The 21570-nt window shown below is 39.4% G+C and overlaps 1 protein-coding gene across 1 annotated transcript; it reads left to right on the top strand.

Annotated features, from left to right (window-relative positions):
* Positions 1-153: 153 nt before the first annotated feature.
* Positions 154-21529, top strand: mindy3 (MINDY lysine 48 deubiquitinase 3). Its single transcript, XM_020937461.2, has 16 exons — positions 154-298; positions 713-1032; positions 1158-1237; positions 1315-1375; positions 1463-1675; positions 1773-1824; positions 2230-2344; positions 2428-2501; positions 2600-2679; positions 2899-2969; positions 3410-3490; positions 10914-10986; positions 13880-13952; positions 17083-17170; positions 19144-19215; positions 20175-21529. Exons 2-16 carry the CDS (start codon positions 939-941, stop codon positions 20322-20324), a joined length of 1377 nt encoding a protein of 458 aa, XP_020793120.1. The 5' UTR covers positions 154-298; positions 713-938; the 3' UTR covers positions 20325-21529.
* The last annotated feature ends 41 nt before the right edge of the window (positions 21530-21570 follow it).

The following is a 21570-nucleotide window of genomic DNA, read 5'->3' as shown; positions in this document are numbered from 1 at the left end:
TTTTGGAGAGGTTTTTTTTTTTGTAAAATACATGAATGGTACTCGAGCGCTTCTTTCTGTGGGCGGGCTATTTGATGGACACAGACAACAGCCAATCAGAAGACAGGAAAAACCGCCACCTCTGTGACGTATCGAGAACATTCTAGATTTTGACCAATGAGCGAGTACGTCACGTTGTACGCACCGTTTTTTGTAAATCTGATGTAAATAAACGAATGACAGAGACGTTGATGATAGTGAAATTGCTCCAAAATACCGATCAAATCAAAAGCGATTTGAACAGCCAAGCTCCTTTCAGGTAATTATTTTTGTTCCAATTTCTAACTAGCTTGTAGATAGCTTGTGTGAGCATATTAGCATCTCCCGAGGCGGATGAATAAGAGGTAAATGAATCAAAGAATGCAATGAATCATTAGCTGCTAGTTATGCTAAAGCTAGCTAAGTGCTGGCATGGGGAGCTACTGTACAACCTAAATCGTTTTTATTACGATTCAGTCGCACCTTATAGGATTAACGCATAGACAAAGGCTAAGCCATCTATTGTGTAGAGGTCGTATCGAGCAACATATGATTCAAGGCTGTATGAGCTACAAATGTGGACAATGTTTCAATTAACCCCTGCCCTATCATTAATATTTAGAGTACTTTATTTGAAGGTATATTTCCGTTTGCTATAATTGTTAAACTATGTTAATATTTCATTCCATTATAGTTGCTGGCTACATTGATGACCACCCCTGTCGCCAGTTTATCGCCAACTCAAACTATCAGACTGAATCGTCCCACGCTGAAAGCTCGTGGCCAATGCCGCAGGATCGGTCTGCCCAGAGAAGTGGTCGGTCACCCCCTGAAAGTCCCTGCAGGTCTCATCGGAGCTCTGCTGTCCGCTCGTGGCGTTCACTCTGAAGCATCTGTGGACCTGTCACTGGTGAAAGACCATGTCTGAGGTGAATAAAGAAGTGGTGGATTTGGTTTGGGGGAAGCCCTCCAATGGAGTAGTGTCTGCATCCATCTTTCAGAGATGGACCCAAGGTATGTGTAGGCCGAACATTGTTTGGAATTATTCAACAACTGTGGCTAATAGCTGTCATTATTAACACATTACTAATTGTTAGCTTCTGAGATATCCATGTGCGTTTCTTATGTTGTCACCACAGGATTTGTCTTCAGCGAGCACGAGCCCACAGCACTGGAGCAGTTTGAAGGAGGTCCATGTGCTGTCATTGCACCTGTTCAGGTTTGATATTATATGATTTATATACATATTATTTAACTTTAAACTGTTTGTAAGTAATGCATGTGTATTTGTTACAGGCATTCCTCCTAAAGAACATTCTATTCAACAGCGAAAGTCCCAATTGGAGACAGATGCCTGGTAAATAATTTGAAACGCTTCCAAAATATTAATCATGATTTTCATAAAACCTTTTTTTTTTTTTTTTTTTTTTTTTTTTTTTTTTAGAGGAAGAACAGAAAACCGCGCTGTGTTCAACACTAACAGAGATCTTGGAATCCGCTTGCTCCAGTCCCTCCACAGGCTACTGCTTAGTGACGTGGGCCAAGGGACAGAGCCCACATGCTAGCAGCACGCACACAAACACACAAGAACAAACCCAGCCAAACTCACAGGATGTACCAGAGCCAGAGAGTAGCCAGCCAGCACAAGAACAGCCCTGTGAGTCTAAAATGTGCCATATTCAAATCCCAATGTGTTTGTTACTGTCAGCGATTCTAAACTGTATGTGTTTTGTTTTTTTGTTTTTTTCCTGAAGCTGCTTTGGCTGTTGAAGAGTTTGGCTTTGAAAGATTTCACAGTGTGCTTCAGTAAGTTTTACCTGTGTGTGATGTTTCATCATTATTGTCATGATTTACCTTTTCTTATAACAGACAGCCCATGACAAACCTATTATAAATATATATTTGCGATCAAGTAGATGCTGACTCTGCACTGGTTGCTTTACACAAATATAAGTCTTAGCGTTCCAACTGTGTGTCACACAAACAAAATGAATGCAACTGCGTCTGCCAGAGCAGTATTGAACTTTCATTGCGCAGAATACTATCTGTCAGCAAAAAGCTACTGCTGACTCACAGTGAATATGTACCATGGTAATAAATAAAGACAGTTTCACAACAATGGAAACAACCAGAAGAATATTTTATAGATCTCAAATTACTTCCATGTACTTAAGAAAATGTTTTGAATTCTTATCTGTTCTGTTTTTGCAGTAAACGATCTATCATGTCAGTAGCTGATCTTAGAGAGGAGGTGCTGTCTCTTTACCACACCTGGAGGGGGTGCTGTGGGGTCTTGCTTTTCCTTTATTCTGTGATTTTCACTAAGGTAAAATTAGTTAAGTGCTGGAAATGTACTGTACTGTATGTTGCATTGATTCTGTTTAAATCTTGTCATATTTTGTGGTGCAGGGAATAGAGAATATAAGGAATGAAATCCAGGACACATTGGAGCCTCTAATAGACCCAGTGCATGGCCATGGCAGGTATATAATATTCTTTACCAATTTAATTCAGAGATGTTTGTTAGAAAATCAGTTACTAATATTGTAAAACTTGTTGTACTCAATTTCTATTTTTGTAGCCAAAGCCTGGTTAACCTTCTTGTTACTGGCCATGCCGTTTCGAATGTGTGGGATGGAGACAGGGAATGTTCTGGCATGAGTAAGAATAAAATTACATTACACATTACGCTTGCTCTCAAATGTTGTACAAAACAGAGATTAGATCAGAAATCTCACAGATCTTCTTTCTGAGGCATTAAATCTCTGTAATATTCACCAGATACTATAAATCCTACACGCTGCTTAGTCATACAAATCAATACCATTTGTCTATAATTGTGCAGTGCGTCTTACTTCAAGTCCTTTTCCTCTTTTGCAGAACTACATGGAATACACAAGCAGGCAATGGTTGGTTTCTTAACCCTCATGGAATCTCTTCGCTACTGCAAGGTAAAGCTAAGTATTATCAATGCATACCAGATAAATCTAGTTTTAAAGTGGCATAATTGGAGTTGTCCCTTGTTGCTGATGTGCAGAGGTGAAGAGAGTTAACAAAAATTGTACTCAAGTTAGACTAAAGTATTTTAAGCAGCTCATGTGCGTGTAATTATAAGAATAACAATCTGGATGGCTATTATAAATTAAAAAGTCATTCAAAATAGTTAAACTCATACGTAAGTGAGTTCTCATGTGTAAATGTGTTTGGTTCTGGGATTTACAATGGATAAAATTTCCAACCTTCATATTTATTCTCACTACATATTCTGGCATTTGCAATCACTTGCATCTTGGAAATAAAATAATAAAACATGGGATGATTAAACACATATTTTACATGATTTGCTAGTGCATGAACATTCAGTCACTTTAAACCTAATTCATTGTTGTAGGTTGGGGCATTCCTCAAATCTCCAAAATACCCTATTTGGATCCTTGGCAGTGAAACTCACCTCTCAGTGTTCTTCACCAAGGTAAGTGTAGCTCAGTCATCCAAAAGTATATTTCAAACACTAGGACCTTGTGTGGAACATAAGCCAGACTTCCCTGCAGGTTAGGAAAACCAAAATATGGAATGTGCTTTAGAGATTTAATATAGAGCAGGTCAGATATCAATGTGTGGAGAAAAGGGGAGGGGTGCACATGTCAGGTAGTCATATATGGTTAGTCTGAAACCTTTAGAAGTGTTCACTATTTCAAAGAAATCATTCACTTTATATATTTTTTTGGTTTGTTAATCTGTGAAATTTTATAAACTGAAATGTATGTTGGTTGTAATGTAAACAGCTTCAGAAAGACTTCCATACATTGTAGTAATTGGGTCATATGAATTCTATATTTGTTTCTGTTGGCTAACAAATTCCAGAAAAAGAATGAGAAACAGCACAGGAAGTAAAGCTAATTCTCTAACAACGAAATCATGGCAAAACATCTGATAACGTAACATCAAGTTTGCAGACTTTTTCTGCCAGCAATTTGTTTTGCTATGTTATATGTGTAATAAATACGGCACCAACTTAACAGGGTCAAATCAGTGTGACCCTCGGTGTATACGGGTAGAATTATTGTCACTGAATACATTTTTCTGGTCACCAAATGATGTCTTGGTACTTGGAAAATACCCATATCTTCATTCAGCAAACCAACATGCAAATGCAATTATGCACACAGAAACATATGGGACAACCCTGAGCTAGAATGCAAAGCATACCATGAGGTCAACTCTACTCCAGGAGACACTTTGAAGTATGAGTCATCAGATGGCTGTGCTTGTGTCAGTTGGTGCTTGCTCTCCAGTTTGCATTCAAACAAGCCTGTTTATCATCGCAGAAGTTTACCGTAATTTAATCCATTACTTCAGCTGGTATAGTGAGAGTAAATCGATTCTCCCTGCTGTTGTGGAAATGGCACTGAAGAGGCCAAAAAATCCCCCGCAATCATCTTCATTATAAAGCAATGCCCTTAATACGGCATTGATTAAAGCTCGGTTACACATGTAGCTGTGTGCGGGGCACGTGGATCATATGTTGGTCCTCTGATGAACGTCGTCATGCGCATTGATGACCCCCCTCCCCTGGCAACGGTGACATGTTCACATATACACAGATACATAGTTTAACTCTTACAAGTGCATTCCTCAGAACAGGGAACCTAATCCTGATTAGCATTAGCTTTGTATGTGTGTCTTCAGGTGGATGACTTCCTGTAGGGAATGTGAGTCCGTAGTTCCCATCTGGTTCCATTTGTGCCGAAGCAGAGTGGGAACTGTCTGTGTTACACACATCCACACATTTAGCCATGCACAGGCTTCACACTATAGGCACTAATGGCCTTTAGCACTTTGAAACAGAGTATATAACACAATGGCATCTGCTCAGAGGCTTCACTCAGCCACCTCTTGTCCTTGAAAGGAGCAGCTATTTTGAAGCACACTAAGGGAAAAAAGATTTCCCATGCTCCAACACAAAAATACACATTACCTGGTTATACAGCTTTTAGATGTGATATCGAGCCACAAAAGCAGCAAACCTGATCCCGCCCTCTGATGTGTCTGGGGACTGCTGTGTGTTCTATTCCCATGAGTCCCCACCAGTGTGTGGCCACTGCTTTTAGACCATCACTGTAATAGTATTAGTGTTTTTATCTAATCTACCCACACAAAGGCCATTCCACTTTCTCTGACTGCCCCCAAACACACGGCTGTGATAATGTGTGTATTCGAGTGTGGAGGCTGGTGTGCAATGAATTTTTAAGTTTGTGAGAAAACGGAGAAAAGGGCAGATGTTGAATGAAAGATGCATTTGATCAAACTAGAGGCGGGTAATATACCGAAAAACAGATTATATCGCAGTTGCTGTTTGGGTGATATGCAAAAATTAAATATTTCCAAAAAAATACAAAAAGCTGATTAAAAAATTAAAAATAATAATAATAAAAAATAATAATTGTAATGAAATAGGGACATAATGTGATATTTCTGCACTTTAATGGATAGCTTTACAGTCATTTTACATTTATAGAAACATTTTACCACATGTCTGATGGTTGTTTTAATATCATCTGAATATTGTCATCTGGATAATCAAAAATATATTTATGAGATGTATATTCTTTTTTATCAATATTACCCACTTTGAGGTTGTGCATGAGGTTCATTTTCTTGCATTTGAAGCAGGTTTCCAATTTGCCCAAGTCAGATATTTCCAGTGCTACCCTATTCACTGCTTATAGGCCCCCATGGGAGTGTAAAGGGGGTAGAGAAAATGAAGGATGCATTAGTGCAGTGTGGTGGTCAGTCTGGAAAAGAATCATAGGGCCTCCTCCTCTTGTAGCTTTGCTGAGTGATGAGGTTTGCAGGCAGCTTATCAAACTCTCTGGGGAACTTTGTGTGAGTTTTTGTGTGCAAATGTCTGCTGTAGTGTGAGCTGTTGTGTAGTCGTGGTGTGGGTCAGATTTACGGAGAGGAGCACCTGTGGCGCACCCAGCCTATGAAGACACCCGCTCTTGTCTGGACACTCAGAAATGTCCTTCAGTGTCTGCTATAGGTCAGACACTTTCAAGCACGCTTGGCTCCAGCTGTGTTAATTATAAAGACCTAGAATTACAGTTAGACCATATGGTAAGTTTAACTCTTCATGACAGTATGTATGATAGGCCCAAAAGTACAAACCAGGCTCAAAATAAAGGGTGGCTTTTTTTAAATAATTTCTTTTTATCTTAATCAAGTTCATGTCTGTGTATTCATAGATTGGATACATTCAGTGAGAATCTATAATACAAATAATCATGGAAATAAAGAAGAAACTTAAATGAAAAAGTGTGCCTTTTGATTGGGGTGCTGTTGCAGCAGTTAAGCATAAAATAACTGTAGTGAGCCTGATAAGATAACACAGGAAAAGTACTTTATGCCATCTGGATCTTTTTGATTACAAGATTAAAGCGCCTATTTTTGCCAGAGCTAATAATATATTTCTGCTGTGTAACTATTCAAGATAAGTCCCAAAATGTAATAATGGACTAAATGAGGCATTCATGCAAGTAGGAGCTAATTTAACCATACTTAGTACAGTCTAAAACTCAACTTGATGTAAATTGCTCTGTAACCATGAACAACTTTAATAATGCCTAGAATAGGTTATAAAAATGTTCTCACAATCAAAGTGTGGATGCCGCTTACCCACACAATTTACAAAGCATTGTACCTCAAGTCATTAATAACTTTTGACAGGCAGGACTAAAGAGCATTGTAATCTTGTGAAAACCAGCCCATGTTTCTGTGTGTGTTATATTGTTGTGGTGGTCCCCGGTGTGCTGTTCCCCCATTAGTGTACTGTACAAGTATCCTCTGGTGTCATGTCTCCCTTTCTGTGGAGACACTGCCTTTCTGATCTGTGACAGTCTCATCAATCACTACTTTGTTGTAAGTCATCCCTGGAACATATCAGATATATAATGGATAAAGCCTATTACAAGTTCAGCTATTGTTCACTGTCATCATAAAAAGATGTAGGCTACTTTAGGTAAAACAAATAAGCAAGCAAGCATACCAAGGTACTCATGTAAATTGACTTCAAGGCCATATTCTGTACTCAAATGACCTTTTACTTTTAATCATGTTGCGTTTTATATTCAGTATTCTCAGTTTCAATATGCCTGAACTGGACTTTCATACACTGTTCATTAATCTAGCATAATTAGTCAATCTCTATCTCTAAATTTGACCATGACTTCCATTTTTCCAAGGTTTATTATGTAACTTTTTTGGTGGAGGGCTACCACCTGCTTGTCTGCATGTTAATGTTTTGTTTGGAATGTTACATAGTATGGCATTAAGCTAAAATAACATCATGATTATATGCACGTAACTCCACCAGACCAACTAAGAGTTCAGATCTGCAGACACTCAAAACAGGAATGAATGTTTTTCAAGATATTTTTGAGCAATAAAAACAGCTGTAATAATTGACTGTGGAACATTCCAGGCAAAGGAGTTACATCTCCATGGTGACAAGGAGGCGACTTACCCTCCATTAGAAAGGTTATATTGTGCATCTGTATTAACTATTGTTTTAGCTTCTTATAAACTTCTCCACCTTTCATTGCATTGCCAAGTGCAGTTCTTGTCCTCGTCCTTCCATGACTCATCGTTTTGAGGAAAGGCTAGTTGTCAGACTTTTAAACTATTTCAGACTAGTGTATAATGGCCTTTTTAAAATAAATAACTTTTGAGTGTTGTGTTGTTGTGGTCAAGGGATGTCATTACTCAGTAGGTACAAGACAGGACACACAGACCCAAGACCTCTGCTTTGTCTCTCAGAAAACTGATCTCCACAGACGCACTCTATGGCCACTCAGAAGCTCTCAGCGCAAACAAAAAGTCCTTTGGAAGAATCAGAAAGGGTAACTCTAGTAAAGCATGTCTATCTGTCCTGTCGCTTTTCTTTACTAATGTAGGGCCTGGACCAAAAGATAAAGAATGAATGGAGAAACCAGTATTGACAATAAAGACGAAGGAGGGAGCAAGGGAAGTACTCCAAAAATAAAGAAAGCATTTAGAAAAGGTTCAAAGGAAGAAGCCGGGAGGAAATCTGTGGAGCAGGAAAAGGACATTGTTGTTCTTTTACTACAATAATGATGAGAGTGGAAAAAAGTCATGGGACACTCAATATGTTTCTGTGTTGTAAGAAAAGTGTAGTTTCATAACACAAAAACTGCTTACTTTTTGAAACTTAGCACTTAAAATTGTTGGCTCCTAAACTAAGATATGCTTCATTGTTTTTCAAAATGGTTGAAATTAAGCTTGCGTATTTGTTTAATTTCCCGGAGTGCGGGTGTCCTGGTGTGTTGTTTTTACCTTGTTGTTGCAGTGGGTGGGGAGGGGGGTCAATGATGTGTGCACAAAACTTGGACTCCAGAGATTGTAATTCACAATTGAAGAAATGAAAACATGGCAGAAGTACAATCGTCATTTAGTGATGAATTTAGTCAAATCACGGTGAAAGGTGAACTCTAAATTTTAAGTTGTGAAATGATCCTTGTCACAATATGTTATTTTATTGATTCTGATTTAGTGTCATTGAGCATAGAGCTGCACTAAACAGAAAAACAGATACCCAACCACGCCTCGTACTGGTCAGTCTCTGTCATGCTCTGAATAAGTGACAGGCGGATTTAACTAATCACAGTGAAGCGTGAACTCTCTGAAGACGAAACTAGTTGTAATTATCTCTATAATGTCTGAATATTGTTTTGAATACTTTTTATTAAGTGTTCCTAAACTAGTAATTGTTTTTGAGATTTTTTTTTTTACCACTTTGCAAGTCAGTGCACAGAAACTTAAATTCAGCGTATGACATTCTCTGTTCTTGACACAAACTTACAAAAACCCTTCAGGTTAAAGAGCGGACACATACACCTCCCCTGTGGAGCGCCCAGCCCCACGACATGTTTTCCAACTCCGCAGCATCTTCCTCGGGCCTCTAATAAAACACAGATGAAAGGCAGCGGGGCAGACCTGTCATCACACCCACTAACAGTACGCCGGCATTATGTCAAAATCTGGATCTTCTATGACTCACTATTCTTCTCTCTGCGCTCATTAGGCCTGTGTTAGAACGTATGGGCTGGAGCTAATCATATGTTTTGTTCATGTGTGTCTGAGGAGGACCACTTACCAGTCTGCCGCTTTGTTGACATCCTGGAACCAGGTGATTTACACAGAACAAGCTCATTTTGCACATTGTAAACCGCGGGGTTGTGGCCGACGTGCACCTCAGGAATTTGAACCCATATACGCGGACTTCATCTGGAAACCCAAGATCAATTAACCTATTCGTCAGTGTAAGAGAAACACATTGTCTTCGCTTGAAATGAAGACAGCTCATTTTTCAAAGTGCATAGCTTATGTTAAATCTCATTTACAGTGTCATTCGTCAACATTGTGACTCCTATGAGACACGTTTAACACTTAACTCCTCCTGAGACAATACAGTGACCCCTGTCCACCCCTATAAGTGCAACCTCGCCCTGTCAAACTAGAGACAAATTTTCACACTAATTTATGGAGCTGTAGTGTTAACATATCCAGTGATGCAGAGTGCGAGTGCGTTCTTTCGCTTCTCTGTTTTTCTTTGCATATGAAGAGGCAGCAGCTGGGAGTCATCTCTTGTCTTCTTCTCATAGTTAGCCCCCAGTACAGTAATAAGCATGAAACCCAAGCAGTCCATGTGGATCTGCAGGCTCAAGCTTTAATAAAGGCCAGCTAAAGGAGATGAGCAGGCTTCACTGGCTCTCCAAAAACAGGCTGTGTTTGTCCAGCACTTGGTTGTCATAAATACAGGTTCCCCTCCCTCGTTTTTATGGAGGGGCAGTGTGAACCTTTTGACTGGCTGCACATGTGGCCAGACAAGGCTCTGAACTCAAATTGTTAGTAATGTCTCGATTTCATTTGATAAACATACAAATTGTTAAATGTTTTCTGAACATAATACGAAGGCTATATTGCAATCCTTTCAAAACCCATAGCTCAGAAGTTGGTTAAATTTGTTTTGTTTTTTTATTTTTTGAATTCTTTTTAAAGAATGTGCCGTGTTCTTTCATCTTTTGTGTAGTGCTTTGACATTTGTATGTGTTAAGTGCATTGTGAATTTTAAAATATTACTATATAAATTAAAAATATGAGTGTTTTGGATTGTGCTCACTTCAGTGGAAGTCACCAGACAAATTCCATAGGCTCATTTTAAAGAAATGTGATGTATTTTACCTGTTACATATGTGTCAAGTCACAATGTGTTCCCCCAGCTGTTTTAGTTGCTCCACTTTATGAGAAGGTTGCTTCAATTGAAATAGTTAATGGGTGTACGTATGGGATTTATTGCCATACATTAATAATATTCCTTCTGTTTTAATTTACATTCTTCACTATTCAAATGCTTTGGCCTTACATTTTTGCTATGCTTGATTAAATAGCTTTGCCCAGACTCTTATTAGAATCTGATGACTGATTAAATAAACTTAGGAAAACAGCTTTGTGGGAGTTCTGGTCAACCTGCCTGTCGCATTGCATTTACAGCAAAGACTTGGGCTCTACAGCAGGCTATAAGTCCAGTCAGGCCTGTTTCACTGTGTAATCAAACAGCATCAGAAGGCATCACCATAATTTATGTATATATGCCATCATTGCTCTTTCTAAAATTCCCCCGCAAACACCGTACAGCTCGTCATGAGTCACACCAAGACTGGATTTCCTGATTGCGTGTTTTGAATAAAAACAAACTGTCAACTTTATCAGCAGATCAGTTAATAACACTAAGGATTGCGGTGATTGCTATGGTCACTCATGTTGCATGTGCACAAAGCCATGAACTGATAAAAACACACAATGTCCTTTGTTTGCAGGAGATGTCCCTGGTGGGTCCTGAGTCACCTTCTGAACAAGCAAGGAGGGTCTTCCAGTCATTTGATCCTGAAGGTAATAAAAGTGTACTGTATTTACCGTATGGCAAACATGTGATCATTACTCATTTCATTCACGTTTTTATTGGCCATTATGGTTTATTTGACTGTTAATATGGCGGCTATACCAAACATGCTACACAGATGTGGTATAATTAATCCAAATATTTCTCTAGCACAAATTTTTAAATGGGTCTTTTCATTCTCTACAAGAGGAACCAAGCTCTGTTTCAGCCCTCTCTCATCTTGACTGTTGTTGTTTTGCTTGGTGAGATCAGATCCTTAAACAGCTGAATCAACTGTCCCTCTCTTTTCTTCTCTTTCTCCATTGTTTTTTCCCCCGTTTTGTTCTTGTCACTTCAAGGTGACTGGGGTAAAGGTAAAGGGGAAGTTCACAAAATGTGACACAGTGACAACAGAAGAACTAAAGTGAGGGTCCACCGTGAGGGTCAAAGATGTTTATGTAGTTGCAGAATGTAGGTCACTGCTTGACTGCTGATACTGCAGTTCCATATAGTTTAAATATCTCCCAAATCGATATGAAAGTCAGTGATTGCTCCTCCCCTAAGCTGACTCTAGGATTTGTTGCACCAGTGCATACAAAAAATTACATTGCTGTCAGTATTACATAATTTCCAGCTATAATAAACCACTGCATTCATTAAAGGTGTACTCTGTAACTTTTCTGGAGGAGCATACGTTAACTCCTTGTCTTCATTGAGATGAAATATAGCATGTATTTTGTATTTATTGAATTACGGTTGTTTTTGTTGCTCATAATACCTTGGAAAACAGGCACTGGTCAACTCTCCACAGATCTGACTTGGCCTTGGTCTCTTGTTTCCATGGAGATAATCAAATTGAATGCCATACAGTGGAACATTCAAAAGGAAGCAGTAACATTTCTATGGAGACATACAAAGTGCACAAAGGAAGATTTGAAGACATTTAATTCTTTTATCATTTTGTTGTTGTATTAAAAAGTGTTTCTAAAAAAAAACCTTCTTTCAGGTTCTATATTTACACTGTAAGATCCCAGCCACTTAACTCATCCAAATTGAAAAATCTGATTCCCATGAACCACCTCTTCGCTCAAACTACATTTCCCATTATATTATATCCCAATATATCTGATTGTGAGTTATGATTAGGTTAGAACTTTATTAAAACAAATAAATGTCCTTTAAAACTAACTTTTTTCTTTGTAATTAATTTATCAGACTCTTCTTAGTCTTATTAGGTTTTGCATTTGCGAGGCACATGCTTGTCCTGAAGTGAACATTGATTGAATTAACCCAGATTAGCTGCACTTGAACCATAACATCAAGAGTTTATGAGGAGTTTGTTGGACTTGGATGATACTTGAACACAGTTTGTCCCCACAAACAGCATTATTCATTCTATGGCTCCAATACAAGAATGCATATTTGTTTACATTATGATGTGTTCAAGAAATGTCCAGCTGTTATTTTTGTCGTCCAAAATAGCAATTACATCTATAGACTTCCTTATGCACAGAGCAAAAATGTGTACGTTGTTGTTCAGTTTTTGTCATCTGTTAGTCAATATGTTGCAAATCTGCTCTAAACCATATGGTCCTCCTCCTCACACGCGTCTGGTATTTATTGTATGCTTATTCCCGGAGCATGTATTGACACACCGTGGAGTACACTAGCTCACACCGCGTTGTATAAAAGCCTCATAAATCTCTTGGAGTTGCACATGAACTCAGCACCACTCACGGTGTTATAGATTCAGGGCGCCAGACACTCACAAGTGGATCCTCTCTTTCTCCTCCATCTACACACATGTCTTTAATATCTGCTCACTGTCACTGTTTTGTCTGTGCTGTATTCCGATCTCTACACTGTCACTTGTAACTATGGATAGGCTCTAAAGTGGGATATTTGATAGTGTGAAACCAGAGTACGTGCACCGCATGCTCGTTAAATAAGGGTTTTCCCAAAGTCTTTGTATAGTAGATTAAAGTTGCCTTATCTGAAATTTCAACCGTGAAATGAAGTAGAAGGCATTTAAGCTTATCTAACTAGTTCCTAGCTCTCACAAACTCAGGGTGAATCTGCATTGATCAGTGAATCTATGCGATGCTTATGGTTCTTCCTTCAGGATTTGCAGTTAATAAAATACTGTTTATTAGCTGCTGTCATCACGGACTGATGTAATTTGTCAAAAATGGAGGCTTGAACACGATGATAAACAAAGAATTAACTAGAGGGTCCTAACTTTGGCCTAGTGAATCCCACTGGGGCGAAACACTTAACCCATTTGAACCCATATTGCCTTCACTGTAATTGGCTGGTTGCTACAGGGCATCAGGTGTAAGCGAGAGAGATCTAATGTTGCAGTAAAAGAAGGTGCTGAAGGAAAATACAATTTGCCAGTGCCATCAAATCAATAGACACTCAGGTATTACATTTTGTAAATTTAGATATGTAAAAGTATACTTCAGAGTATTCTGCAGTTATGTTTTAATGTCAATTTTTCAAGAAACTGATTGATTGTGATTCAGAATAAACTGAAAAATTCAGTTTCACCTGTAAATGTTGGAGGTCCCTGTAACATTAGCCTGGTGCATCATGAGCGCATTTAGACAATAGCCCACACAAAGACAAGTGCAAATGAAAGTGAAACAGTATGTGCTCCGACAGACACATGGGTTCTGTTTGGTCTCCACACATTTGGGTGTTTAAAGTGCCTCTCGTTCAGGTAAAGCCATCATCATGCCAAAGGAATGTAGGTCAGAAACGACAGGACAAGGTGCATGTGTGAGTGTAATGTCCAGATGAGCAGATTCCCAGGACAGGAGACACAATAAATCCCCCAGATGTTGTGTGGATGTGGGTGAAGGCTGTGGTTTATGGTCTGTGCTCTGTCTCTGTCTTTTCCAGATAATGGTTTCATCCCTGAATCTCTCCTGGAGGATGTGATGAAAGCCCTCGACCTGGTGTCCGAGCCAGAGTAGTAAGTTTACGTTTTTGTGTATGTTTTTAGGGTTTTTACGATATGTCAAGATAATACTGAATATGGAATGATCACATATTTACTCTAATACTAAAGATGCGCTATGTCCTTTTTCTGATGAAAGATACATCACCTGCTTGTCTCTATGGAGATGTCATTGCTTTGCCTAGAAATGTTCCAAGGCATGGCATTAAAGCTCTTTATTTGCATTTGTTCAATAATAAGTATTTTTACCTATTCTCAAAAAATACCTTGAAAACATTCATTCTTAAAAAAGGATGGGGTCTCCTCTCCACAGATCCAGCCTGGTGGTGTTAGCTAGTTGTCTCCATGGAGATAAATGAGACCATGGCAGACCATCCTGAGAAAAGTTACATTGTCACCTTATAAAATGTGCAAAAAAGAGCTAAGAATAAAGAAAAACTTGCCATGGGATTTCAAAAAATATTACAAAAACTTGTGTCTTCTTATAGTTTTTTTTTTTTAAACAATCCAATCACATTTGTCACAACCAGGACATTTTTTTTTTTTTTTTTAATATCACCAACCCTTAAAATGTTTGTGTATTTGTATGTTTTAGAATGTGTTTGTGTGTGTGTGGCACCTGTAGCAAGTTTCAAGTTCTAGCTCCTAAGTCACGGCCAGGCCAGGTCATCAGCCCCTTGCTCGTATTTCACTACCACGCTGCTATAAAGTAAGACCACTATAAAAGCCCAGGAAGAAACTAAGAACCCAGAAAGCGAGTCTGAAACATGGGCTTAGGGCGAGATCATTAACAGCAGGAAGAAAAAGCGGGAGAGGGCGGAAATCTCTTTAAAGTGCCGCTTCACACAGGAGCACTTTCCCATTGGAGGAACGTTGAAGCCTCAGAGTGCATAAGACCAGACTGCAGACCTCCAGATGGCCAATGCATCACAACAGAGAAGAACAAGCCCACCACAAACATATATAATGCCACACAACATGAACTTAACCGCTTTCAGCGTCGGGAAAAACTGTCAGAGTGCAAAACTTGATTCACTGTATGGAATAGTATATAGTATAGAGTATAAACCTCCAACTGTGTAGCTCCTCTATCTCCTTAATGCTCTTGTTTGGAGTGTGTTTGGAATGTGCACTGTGAACTGATTGTGGGACTCTAAAATAGAAGATTTTCCACCTATGTTAATAAAATCAGTTCAGTTTGACATCTTTGTTCGCTCAACAGTAGGCGGGTAAGTTTTTTATTTAACCAATCGCTGCTATTTGGTCATGACGTATGTAATGCGCCAAATCCTGTAGGAAGAAGGGCAATAACATCTTTCCCCTTGATAAAATTCACCAAACATTCTCTTTCTTCCGGCTTTAAATCCTCGATCTCGGAAATCGTTGCCAACACAGAATGTATGGCTTCGTCTACATCCATCTCGACCGCTTTGTTTACTGTTGTACTGTACCACAAAAGGGACTCAGACAGGCGATTGAGTTTGACATCATGGCTTCACAGCTCTTCACTGATTGACCAGTGCACGGTCTACAACTTCTGGGGTTCTTGCAAGCCGTCTAGTGTATTCTGATTCCTGACCTAGTCGCTGGAGAGAAATGAAATTGAGCGGGGGCAGTAGGTGGCGCCAGCCCATCTAAAAATCTGCCAAAACTTGTCCTAATTATCTTTTCTATAGCCTGTACAAGACATGATTTTTGTTCCAACTGACTACAGACCAACACCATATGATTAAACCAGATAAAAGAAAGACACCCTGCTCATTTCCAGTCTATTATTTAATGCAGTCACATGCAGTTATATTGGGCCTGCGGCATGGACAAACCTCAGATAACTCATTTCTAACTAAGGCTACACACTTTTCTACTGTGTATGCCACAAAAGCTCTGGATTTGGTCTGGTAAAGTGAATAAGCTGAAAGGTGGTCACACTTTCACCTCTCAGTCTTGGCATGAACCAGGCAGCTCTGCACAACACCTTAAAAGGACAATCTGATCTGCCTATTTTTTATCAGTGAAATAATAATGAAACGGATCCAACGCGTAGGAATGTCTGACAGAGGTATATTTAGTTGTACCACAGTATTCTTAAGATATGCACACACACACACTTTAATGCTCCAGACTGACGGATGATATTGTAGTCTTAAGATAGTTTTACCAACTCTAACTAAGGTCAAAACATTATTCTGCTGTTGCTTATTTATACATTTATTTATTTACCCTAAAGTTGAACCATGACTGAGAATGAACTGTTCGGGATAGGCATTTGTTTCTAGGGCTGTGCCAGTCCAGCTTTTTCAGTTCCTTTTAAGTATTTGCTGATATCCGATATTAAAAGATACCAGTGTAGTGTTTGAAAATGGCATTTTTAATTTATAAAATCCAGTTATGTTATGTACCTGTTGTTTATCACAGCTTTGTATCAATTAAAGTTCAAACATTATGAAAAGTCCTGGGCCTACATCAGCCAGTAAATGTTCTTATTACATTCAATTAAGGTTACATCCAGATCAATATGTGCTGAACCGATATCATGGAATCAATCATTTTTCTGGATCAGCGCCGATATTCGTTATCGATATTCTTGCATCCCTAGTTTCTTCACATTGTTCCTATCTAACAAGGTGTCTGATTTAACAAACATAGCGTTCCTGGCAGTTTCCTCCATATGGTTTTCTTCCAACAAAATTAGTTTTTATGATGCAAAGGTTGAATCGTTCAGCCTCATTTTCCAGAACCTTTTAAGTTACCCTGTTATGGAAAGAAAACTGTAATTGTGATTTTCTAATTCATAAATGAAAACATAATTATCCGAAACAATTATTTGTATACTGTCCAGACCTAACCTGCTTTTTATAATTTGGTTGTATTATGTTGGGATTAATCTTTCAAAGGCCTCTGTGGTTGAGAGGGACACAATGTGCGGCCATAGAATTCAGAACATAATTATGTTTATTTAAATTTTTTTTCATGGAATGATTCAAATGATGTGCCACCTCCAGAATGTATGTGGGATTGCTTTAAGGATTTGTTCTCTGTTCTGCTACATAAAAGCTTGTGTACACCCACCCCATTTTATGTGATGTTTAAAATACAGAAGACATGTCTGCATACTTTTTATAGAAATGCATCTGTATCTTTTCAGTGTCAATTTGGTGAAGACGAAGTTGGATCCAGAGAGTTTGGGTGTAATTCTTCTGGGCCCATTTCTGCTGGAGTTCTTCCCTGATCAGGTATGTGTTTAAAATTACACCCGCTTTGTCATTCTTCACAATTATAACACAAGCTTGGAGTTGAACGTGCACTAAAAACAGTTTCCAGAGTCTATGGGAAGCACTCTTTTTGTAAATCAAAGGGTTTTATGTCAAAGTGCATTCCTGTGGTGTCTCATGTGAAATCTGCGAATGTGAGATCGCTGTTTTTTTATGATCGGGAATCAGAGACAGAATTGTAAGACACCTTTTATGAGGCAGTGCATATAAGGAGATGGAGGGAGATGGTACGTATTGAAAGAGAGAGATGACAGGAAGACATATATTATTTACAAAAATACTCAAGGATTTGCATACGCATTATTTACAAAAAACAATGGTCAAAACATGAACTGCCCAGAGAGCGACAGACGGGAAGAGAGAGAGTCAGAAAGGGATATACAAACTCACACAAAGGAGGAGAGCGAGGGAGAGATAGATACAGCTATAGGAGAGAGAGGAATACAGACATTGAGAGGGAGAGAGAGCGACAGACAGGGAGAGACATCGAGCGAGAGGGGAGAGATAGAGATGGGGGGAATCTGTGTTAAAGTGATCAGGGCTTTAGGGACAATGCAGAGGAACGAGCCTGGAGCTGCAAAGAAATTATACTACCATTAGCCGACTGGACACACACACAGCACACACACACAGACACACACTGGGATGGGGCGAGGGCTTGGGTTTCACATAAACATAGAACGGCCACGCTCTCAGACATCACACTGTTAGCATTAGCACCTCGGAGCCAAACCTACAGGAAGTGTTTAAGCTCAGTGTCATTGTCAGGACATGTCAATAAAGAATAATCAATTTGCGATTTTCAGTAATGTGTTTTATTTGTAAACATTCTCTGTATAGAAGCCTTCAGTCACTATATAGCCCATATTTTGCTTTGGCCGACCTGCTGTACAGGTCTGAGTACACACAAAACTTTATTTTAACAGAGATAACTGCACAAAACGTGACCACACAGCTCTCTTATATGTTTATGATAAAAATGGTTTTGGGCAAGTTTGTATTTGAATTATAGAATTTGGGGAAAATCTAAATCTGATTCAATCTAAATCCAATCTAAATCGTCCCTAGTGAGGCTGGCATTTCTCTCCAGCGACTAGGTCAAGAATCGGAATACACTAGACAGTTTGCAAGAACCCCAGAAGTTGTAGACCCCGCACTGGCCAATCAGCAAAGAGCTGAGAAGCCATGACGTCAAACTCAAGCGCCTCTCTGGGTGCCTTTTGGCGTACAGCACAACAGTAAACAAAGAGGTCGAGATGGATCTAGACGAAGCCATACATTTTGTGTTTTTTTGATTCCCGAGATTGAGGATTTAAAGCTGGAACAAAGAGAATGTTTATCAAGGGGAAAGAAGCTATCGCTCTTCTTCCTACTGGATTTGGCGCATTACATACGTCACAACCATAGCAGCGATTGGTTAAATAAAAAAGTACCTGCCTACGTCGAGCAAACTAATCCTAATGCTGCGAGGTCAGATGGTTTCCACAAATCAAAGCTGATGAATCAGGCTAAATCATCCCTATATCCCTAAAAATATCAGCAGAACTTATTGCCTATTTGTTTCTCTGGAGTCTAAACAATCAGTATCTGCATCGGCCATGAAAAAGCCCAAATCAGTCGATCTCTAAAAATAATTGCTGGCTAGTTGACTGCTAAAATAACTGTTTGTTGCAGCCTTAATAAATGTGATAATCTAACTGCATTCCTTCAGAACTACAATGATATCATACTGTAGATGATAAATTGCCCGTGCACACACAAACATTGTCACATACTTTTCAATTTCACAGAAGATTTAACCTGAAGCGTTGGTCATGGGCAGAGACCTCCTGTAGGTTTCCATGTTCTTTCTGTGTTGGTCTTACCTCCATCTATGTAAGAAAAACCTGTTCCAAAGCCTTTCAACAACATGCATGTTTTTCACTCTGTTTCAGGATTCAGGAATCCCAGACTCATTTCCCGTCTACCACTACAATGGGCTCAAACAGTCCAACCACAACGAGAGGGTAAGGACCAGGGATTTTCACGTTTTTCACTGTAACTAATGTTGGCTTTTGGGTTATCCCTGTGTTTCGTCCCAATATTTCCAGTCTGCTTCTGCCATCACTCATGCAGAGGCGCACACATGCTCCTCCAGAATAAACAGTAGCTATTACAAGCCTAATAGCTCGTCCATCCATCCAAAAAGCCTGGCTTAGCCTTCTGTTTCTGCAGCGTTTCAGCTCAGGGGCCAGTGTCAGCGGCTCTGTGATGAATGGCCCCATACAGGTCATTAGGAGAGCCCAGTGTGATGGAGAAATGTCACATGGCCCGTACTCAGGAATATCAAGTTCTGCTTTGAGATGCCTAAAATTTAAGTGATTGTTTTTTTTTTACCATTGTTTTAAGACAAATTTGTGTTATTTATTTGCTAATTTATATAGTACAATTACACAAATATTCTTGCAGGCCATTAGATGTCTTGCAGGTCAGATAATATTCCTTCTGGGAGTATTTTAGAAAATACCCTGAGAAAGGCATGGGTGGCCTGTTAGCCGAACCCAGATGCTTAGATTAGATACATTAGAGTATTGTCGGATTAGCGAAATCTCTCTTCAAAAAAGTTGCTACCAGCTGGAATTTGTCTCAAATAGTTTAATTATTTTAAAATAGTCACTGGATAAGTTGTTACAGCTCTGAGCACCTCCAGGTGTCAAGTGGAAAACATACAGAGTGCCTATAAGGTCATGATGGCATTTCCATTCCCATAGTTTGTAATGGGAAAAGCAGACCATGCACATAGCTGGTATGTGTTTGTGAGCGTCCGCCCATGCCCTCCTCCAGGCCCCCTCTCAGGACGGGCCGGAAAACAGATTAATAGAGTTGAAGCCTGTCAAAGCCTGCTGAAAGTGCTGATGTTTGTGTATTTGTTTAACCATACTAACTGTGCATTAACACACTTGTGCTATATACTCTGACGGCTCAGGTGGAGTACGTGGAGGGGACCGCTGTGGTGCTAGGGTTCGAGGACCCCATGGTTCGGACGGACGACACTCCGGTGAAGCGCTGTCTACAAACCAAGTGGCCCTACATCGAGCTGCTGTGGACCACCGACCGATCCCCCTCCCTCAACTGAACTGGCACTGACTCTGGGCACAGTGACTGCAAAGGTCCAGCACATGACAAAGACTGAAGCTCACAAAATGTTAATGAAGACACAACTGTACACGAGACCTTCATGGACGAACCATTGTCGCACTCACACATTCCACTGAAAATCTCACCTTTGCCATTCCACTGTCACTTCAGCTGTCACAAAGGATGCAAACGGACCAGACATGTCAATATTTACTGTTCAGAGGTTGTGTTCATGTTGTTTTCAACATTCTAAAGAAGCGATAAAGTCAAAATGAGCAGCTAGATAATTATTCTGCAGTGGCATTTTCTATTTAAATGTCGAAATGCAGACATCTGGACATGGTCTATGGCTAAATTCTCTGTAATTATTGGACCACATGAAGCAAAAACTGACACAAAACATCTGTGTAAAAAAAGGGAAGTATTCTATTAAATTTGTCAGATTGACCATTTGCAGATATCTTTTAAGAAATGAGAATTACCGATAAAGAAATAAGACAACATATAATTCAAAATTGTGAACCAAACCTATTTTCAAAACATCTGGCAGGTATAACATTTGTAGTGGGTGGGCCTCCACCTGTTCCATGTATATTTTGTTGCTTTGCTTTGCCAAGAATATTCCACAGTATGGCATTGAATGTACCTATCTTTCTTTTAATAAATGACGGGTGTTGTGTGGCTAGAAATACCTTGAAAACCGTGCATTCTCACTGTGAAAGGGCTGACATCTCCACAGATCAGGACTGTAACTTGTCCTGGTGGTGTCTTCATGGAGATAGATATAAGACTTTTATGGTTAAATAAAGGTTAAATAAAAATAAATGTCATACTGTTGAATATTCCAGCTAAAGCAGTAACAATGGAGAAAAGAAAAGTTACACAATACACCTCTAAGTGATAGACAGGAAGGTATTATGAAATGGGAGTGCATGCCATGGATATCAGATAATACACAAGACTCATTTAGCTACAGCACTGTTCAAGGGAAAACTTACCAAAGCCTTTCACACTTGGGACCGTAATAAAGGGAAGCGTTTACAGCGTTCGGGACCAGCCCACACGCACTCCGCTGGACATTCTACAGTGTTCCTCAGCCAGCATCCGGGTGGTGGGACTTGCACCTTTCCATTTGGCTGCGAAGTTATGTATTTATTATCACTCTGAGAAGGCTCTGTAATAAATACTTTTTGGTTTGACTGATGTGCCTCGTTGGTCGTTTTGAGCTGGTCCCTGCCCTTGCT

The sequence above is a fragment of the Boleophthalmus pectinirostris genome, unplaced genomic scaffold (assembly GCF_026225935.1).
Source record: "Boleophthalmus pectinirostris isolate CB_2022bp ecotype Guang Dong unplaced genomic scaffold, ASM2622593v1 HiC_scaffold_6, whole genome shotgun sequence".
NCBI lineage: Eukaryota > Metazoa > Chordata > Actinopteri > Gobiiformes > Gobiidae > Boleophthalmus > Boleophthalmus pectinirostris.
Note: the sequence above shows the minus strand (reverse complement) of the source record. Positions and strands in the feature narration are given on the sequence as shown.

What these genes read in the sequence shown, in the direction of transcription:
- mindy3 (XM_020937461.2), top strand. Translation starts at nt 939, where the DNA reads ATGTCTGAGGTGAATAAAGAAGTGGTGGATTTGGTTTGGGGGAAGCCC. An exon ending in ATTCTGTGATTTTCACTAAG is followed by an intron (nt 2,345 to 2,427) that starts GTAAAATTAGTT and finishes TTTGTGGTGCAG; the next exon opens with GGAATAGAGAATATAAGGAA. An exon ending in CCAGTGCATGGCCATGGCAG is followed by an intron (nt 2,502 to 2,599) that starts GTATATAATATT and finishes CTATTTTTGTAG; the next exon opens with CCAAAGCCTGGTTAACCTTC.